Source organism: Octopus bimaculoides, chromosome 19 (genome assembly GCF_001194135.2).
Source record: "Octopus bimaculoides isolate UCB-OBI-ISO-001 chromosome 19, ASM119413v2, whole genome shotgun sequence".
Classification (NCBI taxonomy): domain Eukaryota; kingdom Metazoa; phylum Mollusca; class Cephalopoda; order Octopoda; family Octopodidae; genus Octopus; species Octopus bimaculoides.
In genome coordinates, this window is record NC_068999.1 from 47,442,843 (window position 1) to 47,460,826 (window position 17,984).

A 17,984-nucleotide genomic window follows, 5' to 3' on the forward strand; every position below is an offset into this window, starting at 1 on the left:
ATCATTTATGTCGCACTGACTTCAAAAATGGTTGTTCAGTATAAAAATCACATCAAAATGTCGCTATTTTTATGTAATGCGCCTCTATTATTTAAGAATATAAACGATTTCTTTCTGAACATGGGATGTAAAAAAACTACTGCATATGTCTCCAATCACTTGCTATAGAAACGACGACCAATACTCCTTACTTTTAACGAGCCTCGGGTTATTATCTTCATTATTTTGGTACCTTTATTATAAACCACTGAGGCCTGGATTCTCCCCCCCCCCTTTAAAAATATATGTAATTTAAGTCTTTCAGTTCGGTAAAAAGAATTTCGTGAAGTTTCTTTAGAATTGTTTTAATAATAATGTTCGTGTTTCACGGCCGATTTTTAGTTGTGCAGGAAGGTAGGTGTTCCAAAGCCTAGATGTTGCGACATTGTGCATGGGATATATATATGTATATATATATGTATGTGTGTGTATGTATATAAATAGAGGTATATATATATATATAGTGTGTTATCGTTAAATGACTTAAACAGGAACAACCTTAATATCGTGCCCATTAATCACCATAAAACCTCTCCAATAGTGCATAAACCTGTCACATTGGCTATTGAATACTGGTAACTTGTTGTTGACATAACTTTTGGTATTATTAAGGATATGCCATTTGTTTTACAGAAATAAATGGCTTTGGTAGAACTGAAATAACACAACGAAACATAATACGCACATTTTGTCTCCATATTTCTATTTGCATTTAACTAAGTTTCATTGGGTGTAGTTTGTCAACGAGAGACGATGTGTTAAATAACTTATCGTTTGCCAATATTCTCCCAGAATATAACTACTTAATAATAATAGTAATAATAATAATAATAATAATAATAATAATCGGTTGAAAGTTATTGTTTACTTAGCAGCTGTATTTTAGCATAAAGTATATTCAAACAAAGAATCCCGTACGATATATTTTTTGTAATTTCTTTTCTGGTAGTTTTAGATGTTTTGTGTTGCTGATGGTGTTTTCATTGATGGGTTCCACAATGTTATAATAAAACTGGCTGTTGTTGTTCTGTATCTTGGATTACTAATTACTACTAATTCTAGAGCTAGGGTACCAAGCTGACCAATAGAGTTATGTGCCTTGTCTGCACAATGGCTACATTCAGTACAAGAACAATCGCAATCCTGAATTTTAGTTTTTTAAAAAATATTTGAAGTAAATACTTCAGTAAAACTTGTATTTAAGTATATTGGCTTGAAAGCAACATAGTTGAAGCGTGGAGGAAATTAGGCAACACGATAAATGCGAGTGATAGGGGTGGGGAATTGTTTTATATTTGTAGATTTAACTCCAATTGCTTTTATCTAGTTGTGGACTGCCATAAATTGAACTGATGCTATATAGCAATAATACTGTACAACTCTATACGAAAATATGAGAGTTCAGTTCCTGTAGAAAGTTGTCGTTACCAACGTCTACCCAATATGGGTTTGTTTAATTGGAGTAACATTTAATATTTTTATTTTAACTGCTCTAGACGTGTTTAGAAATTAAATTTGAAGTAATCTCAATATCTGTCGTAGGATGTTTATAACTTCCTGACGATATACCATTGGAGAATTGATCAGTATATGTATTTAAAAGCGAAGAAGTTCGTATCTTGTTGTCTTCTCAGTACTTATGATGCAATATAATCCACAAGTATTCCATCAGCTGTTCTATTTAGATATATATCACTATTGTTTTTGTCTACTTTTTCGATGTTGGCATCTAGTCAAAGACTTAACACATTTGTTCTACAATGAAACTTCTATACTTCTTTCACATAACAACCATTTATATTTTGCTCCTCGATTTTCCTCCATGAAGTAATCGCCCTATTTCTGATATATATAGGCTCCTTAACAACTGAAATTATGATCACCACTCAGTCAGTCCATTTTATTTCAGGTTTTCATTGTCCAGAATTATAGTTTTATTCATTGTTAATGTTGTATTTCATTTATTTAAAAAAAGAAAATACTTGGTCGACCGAATACATAATGTAGATTATGAAGACCACACCATCTAACTGTCTAGAACTTTTAATGACCCGTTTGCAAGTCTCTTATAAACATACTGTAAGTTGTAATTGGTTCATATAGGTAAAAATGTCACTATCTCTTCTGTCCCTGTGATTAAGATAGCTTTTGTTTACCAGTTTGAAAATTTATCAATTATTTTAGAGGTTTATTATTCATTATCATTAATAAAAAATTTTCTCTATTATTTAACTATTTCGTTCCCACATTTCTGTTGTAATATATTTGGAATATCAATCAACAGGAATTTTAGATGGAGGGTTTTAATGTAGATCACTCTAAAACAGAAAGTTAATATCATCGAACTAGGAATATTTTCAGGTGGTTTGGCATTACAGGAGATATTCTCTTGATTTCCGTAACTAATCTTGTTGCCTTTCTATAAAATAAAAATTTTTTTAAAAAGCCCTAATTTTCTGTTCTGATTCGTTAATAGTATCAAATTAATGATCCTGTATTTTATATAAATTAAACTTGATTATTATAATTGATATTATTTATATATTTACTTCATACTTTGTTTTCAATGATGGTTAGAAAAACTTGACTGGTTATTAGTAGGAAATGGTTAAGATAAATTTTATGATCTGCAGAGTATTTTTGGTAAATAGGTTCACTCTTAGATTGTGCTCAGGTGTCATTTATTCCTAGGTGAACATGCATGTAGTCTTTGTTTCTCAACAAATGGTTTACCCACTAAGTAATTTTACACATTTGTGTGTTGTTCCTGTTTGTACAAGACATTCTCCGTTATCTCAGTTGTATTTTAGTGTCATTAATCAAAACTCATTTCCTTCTCGGAAAGGGCAGTCATAGGTGGTTGTAATAGTAGGAGCGGTGAGAGGTGGAAAGGTAGGTGTCGGGTAATTTTGGTGGTGGTATAATAGAAGTGTTTGTAGTAATGATAGTATAGGCCCAGACAAGACAACAGTACATTAATAGTCTTTACCATTCAGTTGGGTGGCCTTTTGGATACCATCTATGATGTTTGTGTGCCTAGCAGCAGCTTTGCCTTGTTCACAGGAACTGTGGCCCACTGTAGGTATTGCTTGAGCTTTATTGTGGGACAGCAGTTGGTCACTGCTGAAGTATTTTATGTCCTGAAAGAGACATTACAGTATGTTAGCCTTTTGGATGAAATTTTATCTAGGCACAAGTGTAGCTGTGTGGTAAGAAGTTTGCTTCCCAACCACATTGATTCCAGGTTCAGTCCCTCTGCTTAGCACCTTGGGCAAGAGTCTTCTGCTATCGTCTCAAACCAATCAAGGCCTTGTGAGTGATGTCCCAGAATATCCACAGTCTAATGACTGAAACAAGTAAAAGGTAAAAATAGAAAAGAAAAAACAGGAATGTTGTATATTCAAGGTCATTAGAAGAGAACCAGAGAGATTAGGATCTAGCTTTTGTATGTGTGTAGTTAAAATAATTCATATAAAGCAAATACATTATGTTGGACTTAATGAGGATATTGAGGTTTTGGGTGCATCACAGTGTTAGGGCCAACAATGCTGCTATTAGTTTAAGCTTTTTTCTTTTGTGCGTGGGTGTTTGAGTTTATTCGGTGTTGTAGTGTTTCGCTTTAACTGAACATAGTTGCAATGACTGTGAGGGTTGGATGTTGCTGTTATTGTTTTTGTTTGTGGTTCTTCAAAAACTGGATTATACACTTTTCTAATTTATGATCTTGACCTGTAAGGGTGGTTGTATGGTTAAGAAGTTTGCTTCAGAACTTTTGTGGTTAATGGTTTAGTTCCACTGAATGGATGTTGTTGGTTGGTGTCTTCCATAACGAAGGTTGATCCACATCATCATCATATGTCCGCTTTCCATGCTGGCATGGGTTGGATGGCAAGCCAGAAAGCTGTACCAGGCTCCAATCTGATCTGATCTGGTAAGGTTTCTACTGCTGGATGTCCTTCCTAATGCCAATCACTCCAAGAGTGTAGTGGGTGCTTTTTATGTGTCACCAGCAAGGGAGCCAGTCAGGCAGCACTGGCAATGACCATGCTTGAATGGTGCTTTTTACATGCTGCCGACATGGGAGCAGGTCAGGCGGTACTGGCATCGGCCTCGACAATGATTTCACTTGACTCAACAGGTCTTCTCAAGCACAGTTTATTGCCCATTGATTGAAGGGTGCTCTTAAATGGGCCAGTTATGCTGCATAGGCCACGGTTACAGTCTCACTTAGCTTGCTGGGTCTTCTCAAGCACAGCATATCTCCAAAAGTCTTGGTCACTCGTCATCACCTCCGTGAGGCCCAGTGTTTGAAGATTGTGCTTCACCACTTCATCCCAGGTCTTCCTGGGTCTACCTCTTCCACAGGTTCCCACCACTGCTAGGGTGTGACACTTTTTCACACTGCTGTTGTCATCTATATGCAACACATAACCATACCAGTGCAGTCGTCTCTCTTGCACACCACATCTGATGCTTCTTATGTCCTCAGGGTACTTAAACTCTGTTGTATACACACACTGACATTGCACATCCAGTGGAGCATACTAGCTTTATTTCTTGCAAGCTTATGCATGTCCTCAGCAGTTATGATCCATGTTTCACTTCCCTCTAGCATGGCTGTTCGCACACATGCGTCATACAATCTACCTTTCACTTTGGGCAAGAGACCCTTTGTTATCAGCAGAGGTAGGAGCTCTCTGAACTTTGCCCAGGCTATTCTTATTCTGGCAGTTACACTCTCAGAGCAATTACCCCTGCTACTGTCTTGGTCACCTAGGTAACAGAAGCTATCAACTACTTCTAGTTTTTTCCCCTGGCATTTGACGGAAGCTGTTTTCTGCACATTTTCAGTGTTTATTGCCCCTGAGCATTTGCCACACACAAAAACTATCTTCCCAGTTAGCCTTCCTTTGATATTGCTGCACTTCTTATTATGTTGTAGCTTTGAGATTTTGATGGTGTGATTGTTCTTGGAATGATGTTGTAGGGTAGGTGTTACACCAGATTTGGCCAATTTGAACATAGAACAGGTAGACTGCTGGGCCTGAATATGGCTGGTTTCAATACTAAAAGGTTAATATTAACAATATGAATCACTCCTGTGAAAATTGGATATTTATTGACTTATCTTCGCTGCTGAAAGGATTTAATTTATAAGAATCAAATTATTTTCTACTGTCCCCAAATAGTATGGCCTGCATATTCAGTGTTCAGCTTGTGATACTTTCTCAGCCTTTAATCTGTGGGGCTATTTTTGATTCATTTTACTGTGGACGCTAAAAGTTATTTTTCCTTCAGAACTTTTTAATAAAATTTTCCTCTTGCGGGTGGCACATAAAATACACCATTTTGAGCGTGGCCATTGCCAGTAACGCCTGACTGGCCTTCGTAGGATTTTCGAGCGAGATCGTTGCCAGTGCCCCTGAACTGGCTCTTGTGCGGGTGGCACATAAAATACACCATTTCGAGCGTGGCTATTGCCAGTACCGCCTGACTGGTCTCCATGCGAGTAACACGTAAAAGCACCCACTACAGTCTTTGAGTGGTTGGCGTTAGGAAGGGCATCCAGCTGTAGAAACTCTGCCAAATCAGATTGGAAGCTGGTGTTGCCATCCGGTTTCACCAGTCCTCAGTCAAATCGTCCAACCCATGCTAGCATGGAAAGCGGACGTTAAACGATGATGATGATGATCAGATAAGAAGTCATGTATTTAACCCTTCAGCATTCAAATTATTCTGACAAATGTAATGCTTCTTTTTTCACATTGTTTTGAATTATGTATTATCTTGGTAGCTTTGAGATTTTGATGATGGGATTACTCTTTTACTTGTTTCAGTCATTTGACTGCGACCATGCTAGAGCACCACCTTTTAGTCGAGCAAATCGACCCCAGGACTTATTCTTCGGATGCCTAGTACTTATTCTATCGGTCTCTTTTGCCGAACCGCTAAGTTACGGGGACGTAAACACACCAGCATCGGTTGTGAAGCGATGTTGGGGACACACAGACACAAACATATTCACACACATACACACACACACATATATATATATGTATATATATATATATATATATACATATATACGACAGGCTTCTTTCAGTTTCCGTCTACCAAATCCACTCACAAAGCTTTGGTCGGCCCGAGGCTATAGTAGAAGACACTTGCCCAAGGTGCCATGCAATTCCTAATAATATTCAATTATAAAAATATAATAGAATATTTTAAACATTGAATAGCTATGAGGGTTCCCCCACTCCGAATAAAATAGGAATCAAAGGGTTTCATAGGCAAAGATAGTTGAGAACCATTGTTAGAGGAGGGGTCCCCAAACTTCTTACACCATCAACCCCTTCATGGAATCCTTCACCCCTCATTGCCCCCCCCCCCCAGCATGTATAAGGAAATAATAATTAAGTAGATGTGCATTTATCGATTCCATACGGTGGGGCGGGGTCGCTATCGACCACTGTGGAGACCCTTGGTTAGAGTATGATAGAGGAACAGCAACAAGGGTTTTGCTGTTTAGGAAATACATGACTATTTTAGTTGAAAAAAATGAGAAGATGGCGGTGGAGAAGTGTCTGGGCATGCCCCCAGAGGGAGGTGAATATAGGTGAAGTGGTACAGTGGGTTGGACAGGGTGAGTGGGCAGTGACATAATAAGTTTATCAAAATGAGTAATGAAGGATAATTTGTTGAAATTAAGACAATTAACAATGAGGTTGAAAGTTCCTGAGTTTTACTGATGATCTTACAGTGGTTGTGAATAGTGATTAAAAGATTTGTGGTTTCCGGGTTTGAAAACTGCTTTTTACTTCCTCGGTGACTTAACATTTCTTGATAAATGATTTGCTTTGATTAATTTATGGATTTTGGTGATATACAAATATGTCAATATTTTGTGGCTAATATCTCACATGAAGTAATATTATTTATACCACATGTCACCTGAGATAATCTGCTTAAAACTAGCAGAGAATTGATCTTTTGGCTGGATTCAATGGTCAGAGACTTTGATGTATTGATAAAGCTTTGGCCTACTTAGTTGTGAGAGAGATTGTGGTATAATTTAATCAATAGTTTGAGGTGGTGAGGCCAGAAATAGGAAACAATATTTGAATGTGTCAGGGGTGCAAAAGAACAGATTCTTCTGTTTTTGGCTCCAAGTTATCTCCAAAGCTTTTGTTATCAGAGTTTTCATGCTGTGGGTGGTGGAAAGAAGCATGATATTAGGTAATCAGAGTTGGGATAGAAAGAATGGGATGGAAGATGTAGATATTTTGAAAAAGTCTAGAAAATCCCAGAAAATGTGGTTAGGGCAGTTTTTGAGCAGCCCCAGTCAATATTGTATATGAAAGTTAATGTCTTGTTCTGGCTGTAGACCTCTTGCTTTTTTTGTGGATCAATTCTGAGGTTTAGGATTTCGACATTTGTCTTTACTTCATGAATGGTAAATTAATTATATTTTTTTAAATTACTTGGATGAGATCTGTAATTTTGGATGTATCTCTTATTGCTTAATAAGATGGCAGGTATTTTGCTTAGGTCAACTCTAATCAACGGTAACTCAGCTATTACCATCCTTTCTTTGTTTTTGGTTATAATGCATCTAGAATTACATTACCTAGTGAATCCTTCCTTTTGTAAGATGGTAAGACGTGATTTGAGGAGGATTTGGTTGCTATTTCTAACAAGTTGAGCTACCATACAAGGGCTCTCTGAAAACTAGTTAAAATTAATAGTGGAGACTGGTTAGAGTACTTGTGTTTCTGTTGTATGAGGTTAAAATATTTTTTATATTGAGTGTTAAATAAAGAGGCAATTTGGAGACCATTCCCTTGAGAGTCAGAGAACCATTGAGCAGCTACGAATAAAAACCTACAGAACCTTGAAAAATGGAAAAGCAGGAACTGGTATTAATATTAAAATAGATAAGATTTTAACCACCAACAGTGAAAAGAGTTGTTGACATCAAAATCTAGTTCATAGAAACAGATTCTATTACAGTTAAGGTGCAGTGTACTGCAGCTTTCTCAGAATCAATAGATTATGCACTTGCAGAAAACACTTCTGCAATTTCATTACTAGGATTATTGTTTTTAGCTTTTGAAATATGTACCACTTAAAAATCACCAAAACACCAAATTAATACTTTTAATGTATAAAAGGCTTATCTTATAAAGGGATAATCTTGCTCTGTTTATATTTCGGCACTGTTTCTGTCTTGGTGGAATTTTCTTTGAATATGATTTTAATGCTTGAGAAATGTTCTGATGTTAATATATCTTATCTTACAGGAAATGCGAAGAAGAAGAACTGAAGTAACAGTTGAATTGAGAAAGGTTTGTTTGTTTTTTGCCATTTAGAAATTGAAACACAAAATAGTTTGAGACTTTGTACATAATGTAAAATAGAATATGAGGAGAAAATCTTTTGAATGTTTCTGACTCTAATTGCATTGAGCAATATTTAAAATGATCAGACTGCCTTCTTATATCCAATATTATAAAGCAGCAAGCTAGCAGAATCGTTACCGTGCCAGATAAAATGCTTATTTCTTTACTGCCCACAAGGGGGCTAAACTTAGAAGGGACAAACAAGGACAGACAAACGGATTAAGTCGATTACATTGATCCCCAGTGCGTAACTGGTACTTATTTAATCGACCCCGAAAGGATGAAAGGCAAAGTCAACCTCGGCGGAATTTGAACTCAGAACGTAGCGGCAGACGAAATACCGCTAAGCATTTCGCCCGGCGTCGTAACGTTTCTGCCAGCTCGCGTGCCAGACAAAATGCTGCTAAGCATTTTGTCAAGGCCAACTTTGCCTCTCATCTTTCCAGGGTTGATAAAATAAGTACCAGTTGATCATTGGGATTGATGTAATCCACTTACCCTTCCTCCAAAATAACTGGCCTTGTGCCAAAATTTGAAACCAGTATTATAAATGATTGCAATGGCTTTAAATTAAAGGCATAGCATATATAAAGTAGTAATTTTTAAAAACAATTGTTGAGATTTCATTGTCCTTTATTTGAATTTTATTTAAATATTATAGCATAGTTTTAATTCCAAAGTGCAGAATATGTCAGAAGCTCTTAAATTCTGTTCTGTATTGATTCGATTTTGTGATGGTGTTTTTAAAAAGTTTGATGTTTATGTCTAAATAAGCGTTTTGGTTCTGTTCAATAGAATAAAAGGGATTTACATATACTGAAACGACGGAATGTTCCTGCCCAAGATAGTACTGATTCTGAAGACAATGAAAAACCAACAACACAGAATTTACAAACAATTGTTCAAAATGCTGCCAGCAATGAACCATCAGTTCAGCTTAGTGCTGTTCAAGCTGCAAGGTAAGTCTTTTTGATCTCAACTGTGCGAGACCAGTGCTTGGGGATTCATATTTTTTTCACCATTTTTAATAATAGTACTTCCTCCGGTCAATGCAGGTTTCAACATTTTTTCTTTATCAGTTTTGCTATGGAATGCTGAGTTATTTCTTATTGATGTCTTCCTCGTCTTCCTCAGATTTGAGAGGAAGACCAGTGCTTGGGTATTCTTATTTATTCACCATTTTTAATAAGATAGCCTTTGATAATAACATTTCGTACAGTTAATGCGGGTCTCAAATAAGCTTTTTTTTTTCTTAGTTTCGAATGGAATGCTGAGCTCTTTGTTGTTGGTGGTAGTCTCTTGGGTCTGAGGAAGACAATTCCACAATTTCTTGCTGAACAGCATACACAAATGATTTCTTTGTTGTATATTAAGCTCATTCTGTCCATCAAATCAACATTGCCGGTACAGGTGCATGCTGTGCCACATGTCAGATGTTGAAGTGATCGCAGAATAACATGAAACAAAATGTTTTGCTCAAGAACATGGCACACCGTGTGGTCTGGGAATCAAAACCTGATATCACAGTCATGGGTGCAATACCCTAACCACTTGGCCACAAGCCCTGACGAACTGTTTCAAAGTAATTAATCCACTTTAATTAGTTACACTTGAACTCTTGCAGTATTTGATCTTGTGCTATTGTAATACAAATAACATTACTCTTAGAAATCTTATGGTTTCTCTTTTTTTTTTTTTTTAATGTAGTCATATATTTTTTTAAAAAACTATTTTAATTAAAATTTGTTAGTTGTATTTTTGAGTTGTTTATGAATAGCTTTGACATTTGAACGTATTTATTTATTGTAGTTTATAAAAATTCTATATTCTGTTAGCCAGAATATTGCAAATGTCTTTATTTTTAATATTTTAAATGTTTCTTCTATTCGTATTTTTGTCATTTTGACTAAAACTAAATTGATCTGTATTTTCTATAAATAAAACTTAATCAAAATTTAATTTGTTTTTAGTATTGTCAGACTGCTTAAACTGTGGCATTTTCTTGTAGGAAACTGCTGTCAAGTGACAGAAACCCTCCAATTGATGACTTAATATCATCTGGAATTTTACCTATTCTTGTTGACTGCCTTTTAAATCATGAAAAGTAAGTTATTTTCTTTTTCTTTCAAATCCGGTTTTCGACTGGAATAATTGTAAATTTAGACTGGTTTTGTAAAACAACAGTAACTGTTTTATTGATATATTAGAACACAACTGAATGGATCTAACATGTGAGGCTAAACTATGATTACACCCTCTCCAATCAATACAGAAGAGAAACAGAGAAAGAAGTTGATAACATTAGACTTTCTGGACCTGAAAGCATTTGGAGAGAAAACTAGAGGGGCATCTATGTTTTGATAACAATATCTTAGAGAGTGATTTGGTGTTAAATTATGAAGACTAAATGTCAACAGAGTGGTTTGGATGAAGCCACAATAAAAAAAAAAATAAAAAAAAGTCCTGCAATGTAGGGTCCTGTCGGTCACTCTCTTATATCAGACATGTCTACACCACCATCATCACTGCCACCTAGTGTGCAATGCCTCACTTATTCATACATCACTATTTCTATCTCCTATAAGAAACCTCACCTCTACCTACATATGTTTATACAATTGGACAGTAAAAAACAACCTCGCTCTCAACACAGGCAAGACAACCACCATGTTTTGGAAACAAGATGACCTTACATCTGACACATTACAATGACACTCTGTCCAAAACAAAGTAGAAAACATTGGACCCATTCTAAACACTTGGGTGAAAGCATACAAATATGAACATGTGTTAACAAGAAAATGACCCTACAATATATGTCTCCTGTCTGGTCTCCATTTACAACAATATTGATAAATTAGAAACTAACTGAGACACCATACTCTGAATAGCTACAGACTGCAAAATATACCGAACATTATGCACATGATGAAATCTGTGTATTCATACAAGACAAAGCTCAAAATGAGCCCAGCCCGTTCTCAGAACTGAAGATCTGTCAGAAAGCAATACTTGCAGCAGTCAGCTATATTTTCTTCAGTATCTGCCTTATCTCCATCTTTGGTAGATGCTCAGTTTCATGTTGTTTGTCTTTCCTAATAATGTCCATGTAGTTGAATAGTTTTTCATCTTCTATTAAGGTGTGGAAGCCTCCAAAATATAATGCCCGATATGGCTTGGTATTCAGCTCAACAGTGGTCAATAAAAGCCTGCCCTGCATTGAGCAATAATAATAGGTTGATACGTGTCTTCTTTGGCCTTGTATTCATGCCATGGGATATTTTGTGCCCTTATAAGAAGCCTGATGCTAGTAGTACATCATCATCTTTTTATGTCCACCTTCCATGCTGGCATGGGTGGGACGGTTTGACAGGAGCTGGTCAGGCAGAAGCCTGCACCAGGCTTCTGTGACTGTTTTGGCAGGATTTTTACAGTTGGATTCCCTTCCTAACACCAACCACCCAACAAAGTGGACTTAGTGATGTTTACATGGCACAAGCACAGGCGAGGTTAGTTTTGGCAAGGTTTTTACAGCTGGATGCCCTTCCAAATGTCAACCAGTTTACAATGTGAACTGGATACTTTTTATGTGACACCTGCATTGACAGGGTCACTAAGTAACTTGCAAGACAAAAATCCACTCTCTTTTCTTAAATGTCATTTCCATCTCAACTGGACTAGACAAGACTAGACTGACATTGTTGCTTTCTTGAAGCACTGTTTAATAATATTGGATAAAATACATTACCATAACCTTTTTGTTAGCATATTTCTGTTGAAATACACTGCCTTTGTTTTAGTTAATTTTGAAATTAATGAAGAATATAGTAACTTTGCTGTTATTAAAACTAGTATTTAGAACATTAACACATGAAATTTTGATGGTTTTAATAGAGGAGAAGAGGGTCAGCATTATGTTTGGAAGTGAAATGTAGGGACAGCCTAGAACAGGTTTCTTGCTGTAGATGCATGGCTGCTTACATTATACAAGAGTGGGCAGGAGTAGTCGACATGGCACGAGAGAGTAGTGTCAAGGGGCTGTCTGGGGCAGAAGAATAGGAAGGGTGGGTAGTTAGTGGTTGAAAGAGTGTCTGGAAAGAATGAGGGATGGTCAGAGATGGGTATGGTTGGGAATATATTGAATGATGAACAGTGGTTGAGGTGGTGTTGGGATCAATGATAAATATGAATTAGGTTGAAAGTAAGGGAGAGATGATGACTAGAGTTTGGGAAAGGTATTGGAGTGAATGTATGATCAATGACACATATGAGTTGGTACTGATTGTGCAGAAGGGTGAACATCCAGTTTGTTTAGGGCTGACCATGCTTTAGCTGTCTGAGTTTTTACAGGATGGATATCAAGCAAAGTGGTTGGGAGTAGTGAGAAAAATAACTGGTATCACAGAAAATATAAAATATGTAGTTCTGTCCTCTAATTACAACAGCAAAATACAGTAGTTAGGTAAATGATAGAGTGAGCAGTAATATAAACTAAGAACCTAAAGACCTAGTTAAAAACATAAAGAACACTGCTCTGGATGCAAGATCATCTCAAGTAGAACTGTATTTCATGGCTATTCTTCAAAAGTTACATACCATAGAAGCAAGTATGGTTACAAGGTTAAACTGTTCACATTGCAGTTATGTGGTTTGGGGTTTGTTCTGTGTGCCACCATGGAAACAGGAGGTTCGTGACAAGAATGACATCTGGCTTGCTTAAGCAAATTTCATTCCACCAATTCCAACTTGGGGAAAACACGTGTAGAAATGATGATGTGTTTTAGTGGTGGTAGATGCAATTAGTGTAACATTAACTAAATCTTGTTTCTCCCTTTCCTCTTTGCCAATACATTATCAATAAATATAAAAACTTTCCTGGTTTCTGAGTAAACCATTACAACAAAAACGAGAGAATTTCTTAACCCCTTTTGATACCAACCCACCCGGGCAGTGTTCTATGTAATGTAAGTTAAAACCTTCCATTAAAAATTGTAACATAAATTAAAACCTGTCAAATATTTATGTCCTGAAAACCGGCTTAATAATGGCAGTTGCTCTACTGAATTCTTCGTTATTTTAAATTTTAATTGGAACAAAGGACTCGAAAATATGGTAATTCTCCATAGAGATTATTATACTCAACCATTTAACATTGTACAGCTTTAGTCATTGGGCTTATGATCATTGGTTCATTAGCACAACAGCTGTTTTCATGTTCTATAAATATAACAGTGTTTGATTATTAATTGGTTGTCTTTCAATTATTGCTCCTATAAATAGATATATTAGTGTGTTATCAGTTGTAGTTGCCTTTAATTAATGCTCTATGAATATATTATTGGTGCAGGTGTGGCTATGTGGTAAGAAGCTTGCTTCCCAGCCACATGGTTCTGCGTTCAATCCCACTCTACAGCACCTTAGGCAAGTATCTTCTATTATAGCTTCAGGCTGACCGATGCCTTAAGTTGATTTGGTAGGCAGAAACTGAAAGAAGCCTGTCGTGTATGTGTGTGTATTTGTTTGTCCCCCGCCACCACCTGGCAACTGGTGTTGGTGTGTTTACATCCCCGTAACTTGGTAGTTCTGCAGAGAGACTGATAGAATAAATATCATGCTTAACCCAAAAATAAGTACCGGTGTCAATTCGTTTGGCGAAAAATTCTTGAAGGCAATGCTACACCTTGACCACAGTCTAATAACTGAAACGATTAAATAAGATAAAAAGTATTAGTGTATCATTAGCTGAAGATATAGGAAGAAAATCTTTTTTTTAGTCTTTGTTACTGTGTTCTGTTGTCCTTTTGTGTGGCTTTTGTTTGTCTGTCTGAAAATGTTTAACTTGCTTCTCTGCTAATCCATTTGTTCCTTGCAGGAAATAGGAAAGATAACATGTAGCAAGTTCCATTTACATAGATTATGGTACTTTGAATATTTTTGCCAAGTTGCATTTCCATGAAATGTCATTATATATTTCTGGCTTTCCATTTCAAACAAGTATTTCGTGCATCATTCAATTCAATAGCCATGTTAGCAGCTTTGAATCATGACCACAACATTCCTGTTAGGTACCTAATCCTTATTTTCATAGCACACAACATGACTTTGCGCCAATTTTAGTCAGATCTTGCACTAACCCAGTCTCTTCATTAAAATTAATGAAGAATTTAGTAAAAATAAAGCTGATGTTTGGAATATAAACATGTAATTTTGATGGAGTGTTTTAATTTAAAACAAGAAGTTTATATCATAGAACCAGGGGCAGTCTGAGGCAGATTGATGTTGAAAGGGTTAAAATGGTGCTGGTGAGCAAAAGCAGAGCTTTCTGATTTCTTACTGGGTTGTTTCTAAACTTTTCCTAAATAGAATCTTAATTCTTGAGTCTTTTGTCAGAATTTATTATTTATTTAATTTTAATTTTTTTTCTTCTCAAGCCCATCACTGCAATTTGAAGCTGCATGGGCGCTGACTAATATAGCTTCTGGTACATCAGCACAAACACAGGCTGTAGTCAATGCAGGTAAGACTTTGACTTCAAAATGTAATTAATAAAATGTAAGGATAAGAGATATTTAACACTTTGGATAGGACTCATCTTTGATGTAATTCTGCTGGAAATATTAAATGTTTCTTTTTTCAATGACAATTGAGCTGTTATTGGTCAAACATCATTGTTAGTTACATCATATTCTAGTTTCATTTGTTTTATTTTATAGGTGCTGTTCCGTTGTTTCTGAGATTATTACAATCCCCTCATCAAAATGTTTGTGAACAGGCAGTTTGGGCATTGGGTAATATAATAGGTAAGTGTACTTTGAAAAGCTTACATATATTTAACTTTCAAAACTTCAGCTTGTCAAATAGTTTATGATAATGAACACACACAAGGCCAGAAAGACTTTTTGTTACTACCTTTTGAACTAACATACCTTTCATTTATGTTCCAATTAAGGTTTAAAATACTCGTGGATTTAGACTGCTTTGCATAAAACTTTAATAAGTTCTTGCATAATTCTCATAAAACTTTTTGTTTTAAAAAATAAATTGTAACTACAGATAAATTATGTAATAAAAATATCTATAGTTTATATTCACATAAAATGATTTCACCCTTTAGCATTTAAACTGGGCCTTATCCAGCCCACATATTCTACCCATTTTATGTCGAAGCCAGCAAGATTTGGCCTCTCATACCTTCCCTATTATGTCATTTTAAAAATAAACAATCATTGAAATCTTGAAGCTACGAGTTTAAACATGGTTAATTCAAAATAATGTGATTTAAAATATTACATCTGAATGCTAAAGAGTTAGATATTACTTATGACCATATAAATGTAGGTGTGACTGTGTAGTTAAGAAGATTGCTTCCTTGGTTCAGTCCCACTGCATAGCACTTTGGGCAAGTGTCTTCCACTGTAGCCTTGGGACAAGCAAAGCCTTGAGTGGATTTGGTTGACAGAAACTGAAAGAAGTCTATATGTGTGAGTGTGTTGTTTTGTGTCTCTGTATTGATATTGTGGTTATTGTAAACAAATTTTGATTCATTGAAAGGATGGTAGTGTACAATCTTTACATTAGTTTGTAAGATGTCTCAAATATCCAGGCAGGGCTTTATTGTAAAAAATATTTTTCTTCTCTGAAGATTTTTTTTTCATTTGTGTTTATCTATTGCTAATGATAATTGTTATATATATTTTTTTTAGGTGATGGCCCTCAGTGTCGAGACTATGTGATTAGCTTAGGTGCTGTCAGCCCTCTCTTGTCTTTCATCAGCCCCTCAATTCCTTTGCCATTTTTACGAAATGTCGCATGGGTAATAGTGAATTTATGTCGTAACAAAGAGCCTCCACCTCCACCGGAAACAATTAATGAAATTCTACCTGCCTTGTGTAATTTGATTCACCATGTAGATATTAACGTAAGTATTTACCTGTTTCTAATCTTTGTTGTCTTTCCTCGTTTGTTCAGTCAATGTCTGTTGTGATGAATATTTTACTTCATAAATATTGGTCTTGCAAAAGGCTTGTGTTATCTAGTTTCAATTTGCACCTGAAAATATTTCACTTATGTTGTTACCTGAAGAAAACACACACACAACAACTTTCCAATTTCCCAGTCTCTCCTCCTCGCCATCATCATAAATTGCATGGGAAATATGGACAGTGTTGACTTCTGTGTTGGTCTGTCTTTGGTAACAGCAGAGACAGAGGCCTGCCATTCACAGCGTGTGCCATCCTGACCTCATAACTAAGAATTGTCTTGTGGGAGCCCATGCATGGTAATGTCACATATGATGCTTGGAGGATAACGTGGGATATGTTGATGTTGGACATTGGCTGCTTCAGCACTAAGGAGCAATGCTGTTATCCTTGAACTGGAGCTTGTTGATGGGGTGTTCTTTCGATTGGCCTTAATTTGAAAAATAGTTAGAAAGTATTTTAACCATTGGATGCCTGTTGTGTGCTTGTAGCCATAGCAGCAGTGAGACTAACTATACAGGAGCCATTACAGAGGCACTTGAGAACATAAATTTGTGACAGTATAGGAAGAGGAACCAGATTGTAGACATTATATACATATCAAATCCACTGATTTGTAAAAATGGCCACTGAGAGAACAAAGCATCATCTAATGAAAAAAATGAGAACAGTAACTATGAAATGTGCATTTGAGACCAGTTTCTGTATACAGTCAGTTCCAACGTAAATGCCAATGTTGACATGGTCGGTGAATTATGGTTACAAAATTGTCAACCAAATATATTCTCTTAAGTGTCATAGTAATTGAGTTTTACAGTATTATACTTATTTCTGATGTACAAACGAAACCTATGTGCAATGTTTTCTAAATAAAAAGACTTATTTCTGTGTTTATATTCTCACTAGAATTCAGAATACTTAAACTAAACCATTTATCAGTGCACAAGCTGTAGATGTTTCACAAAAGACAAAAGTAAATTATGAAACAGAATACAGAAAGGACTATTATAATCAGTTCTGAATAAGAAAGATGCAGTAATGTTTCAACACGGTCCCTGCATACTGAGATGTTGTTTTAACAGCATTCAAATATGTTTAATTCTGGAATTAGCAAGCTGGCAGAACCATTAGCATGTCAGACAAAATGCTCACTGGCATTTCTGCTTGGCTCTTTACATTGAGTTTTTATTTTGTCACGGTCAGTTTTACCTTTTCATCCTTTTGGGGTTCATATATTGGAGTCGATGTAATTGATATATCCCTTTCCCCTCGAAATTTGCTGGCCTTGAATCCTGCAATGGACCAGCATCTCATTCAAGGGTAGCGTGACTTCAGTCACTTACATGCCATGGAAATTGAGTTACTGGCCTTGTTAGTCTTAGGCCTCAAGGAAAAATAGCATGTAAAATATTAGGTGAAAAATACATTCGGATAGAAGTCAAAGGCTGGTATTTTTCATAAGCCACTATTTATATCATGCTATTTTTTGTATCTTTTTCAATTTCAAGTTCAACTATTATTCTCTTTTGAAGTTTCCTAATTCTTATGTAATTTCAATTATATATAT

At 35.9% G+C, this 17,984-nt stretch overlaps 1 protein-coding gene across 1 annotated transcript in view; it reads left to right on the forward strand.

The window, feature by feature from the left end:
- The window catches only part of LOC106868362 (importin subunit alpha-4), a 31,366-nt gene that overhangs the window by 1,375 nt on the left and 12,007 nt on the right, over window positions 1-17,984 (forward strand). The window contains exons 2-7 of the mRNA XM_052974712.1: window positions 8,340-8,384; window positions 9,234-9,397; window positions 10,447-10,542; window positions 14,870-14,955; window positions 15,152-15,238; window positions 16,142-16,418. Of these exons, the coding sequence (XP_052830672.1) occupies window positions 8,340-8,384; window positions 9,234-9,397; window positions 10,447-10,542; window positions 14,870-14,955; window positions 15,152-15,238; window positions 16,142-16,418 (755 nt within the window). The remainder of the gene's footprint in view (window positions 1-8,339; window positions 8,385-9,233; window positions 9,398-10,446; window positions 10,543-14,869; window positions 14,956-15,151; window positions 15,239-16,141; window positions 16,419-17,984) is intronic.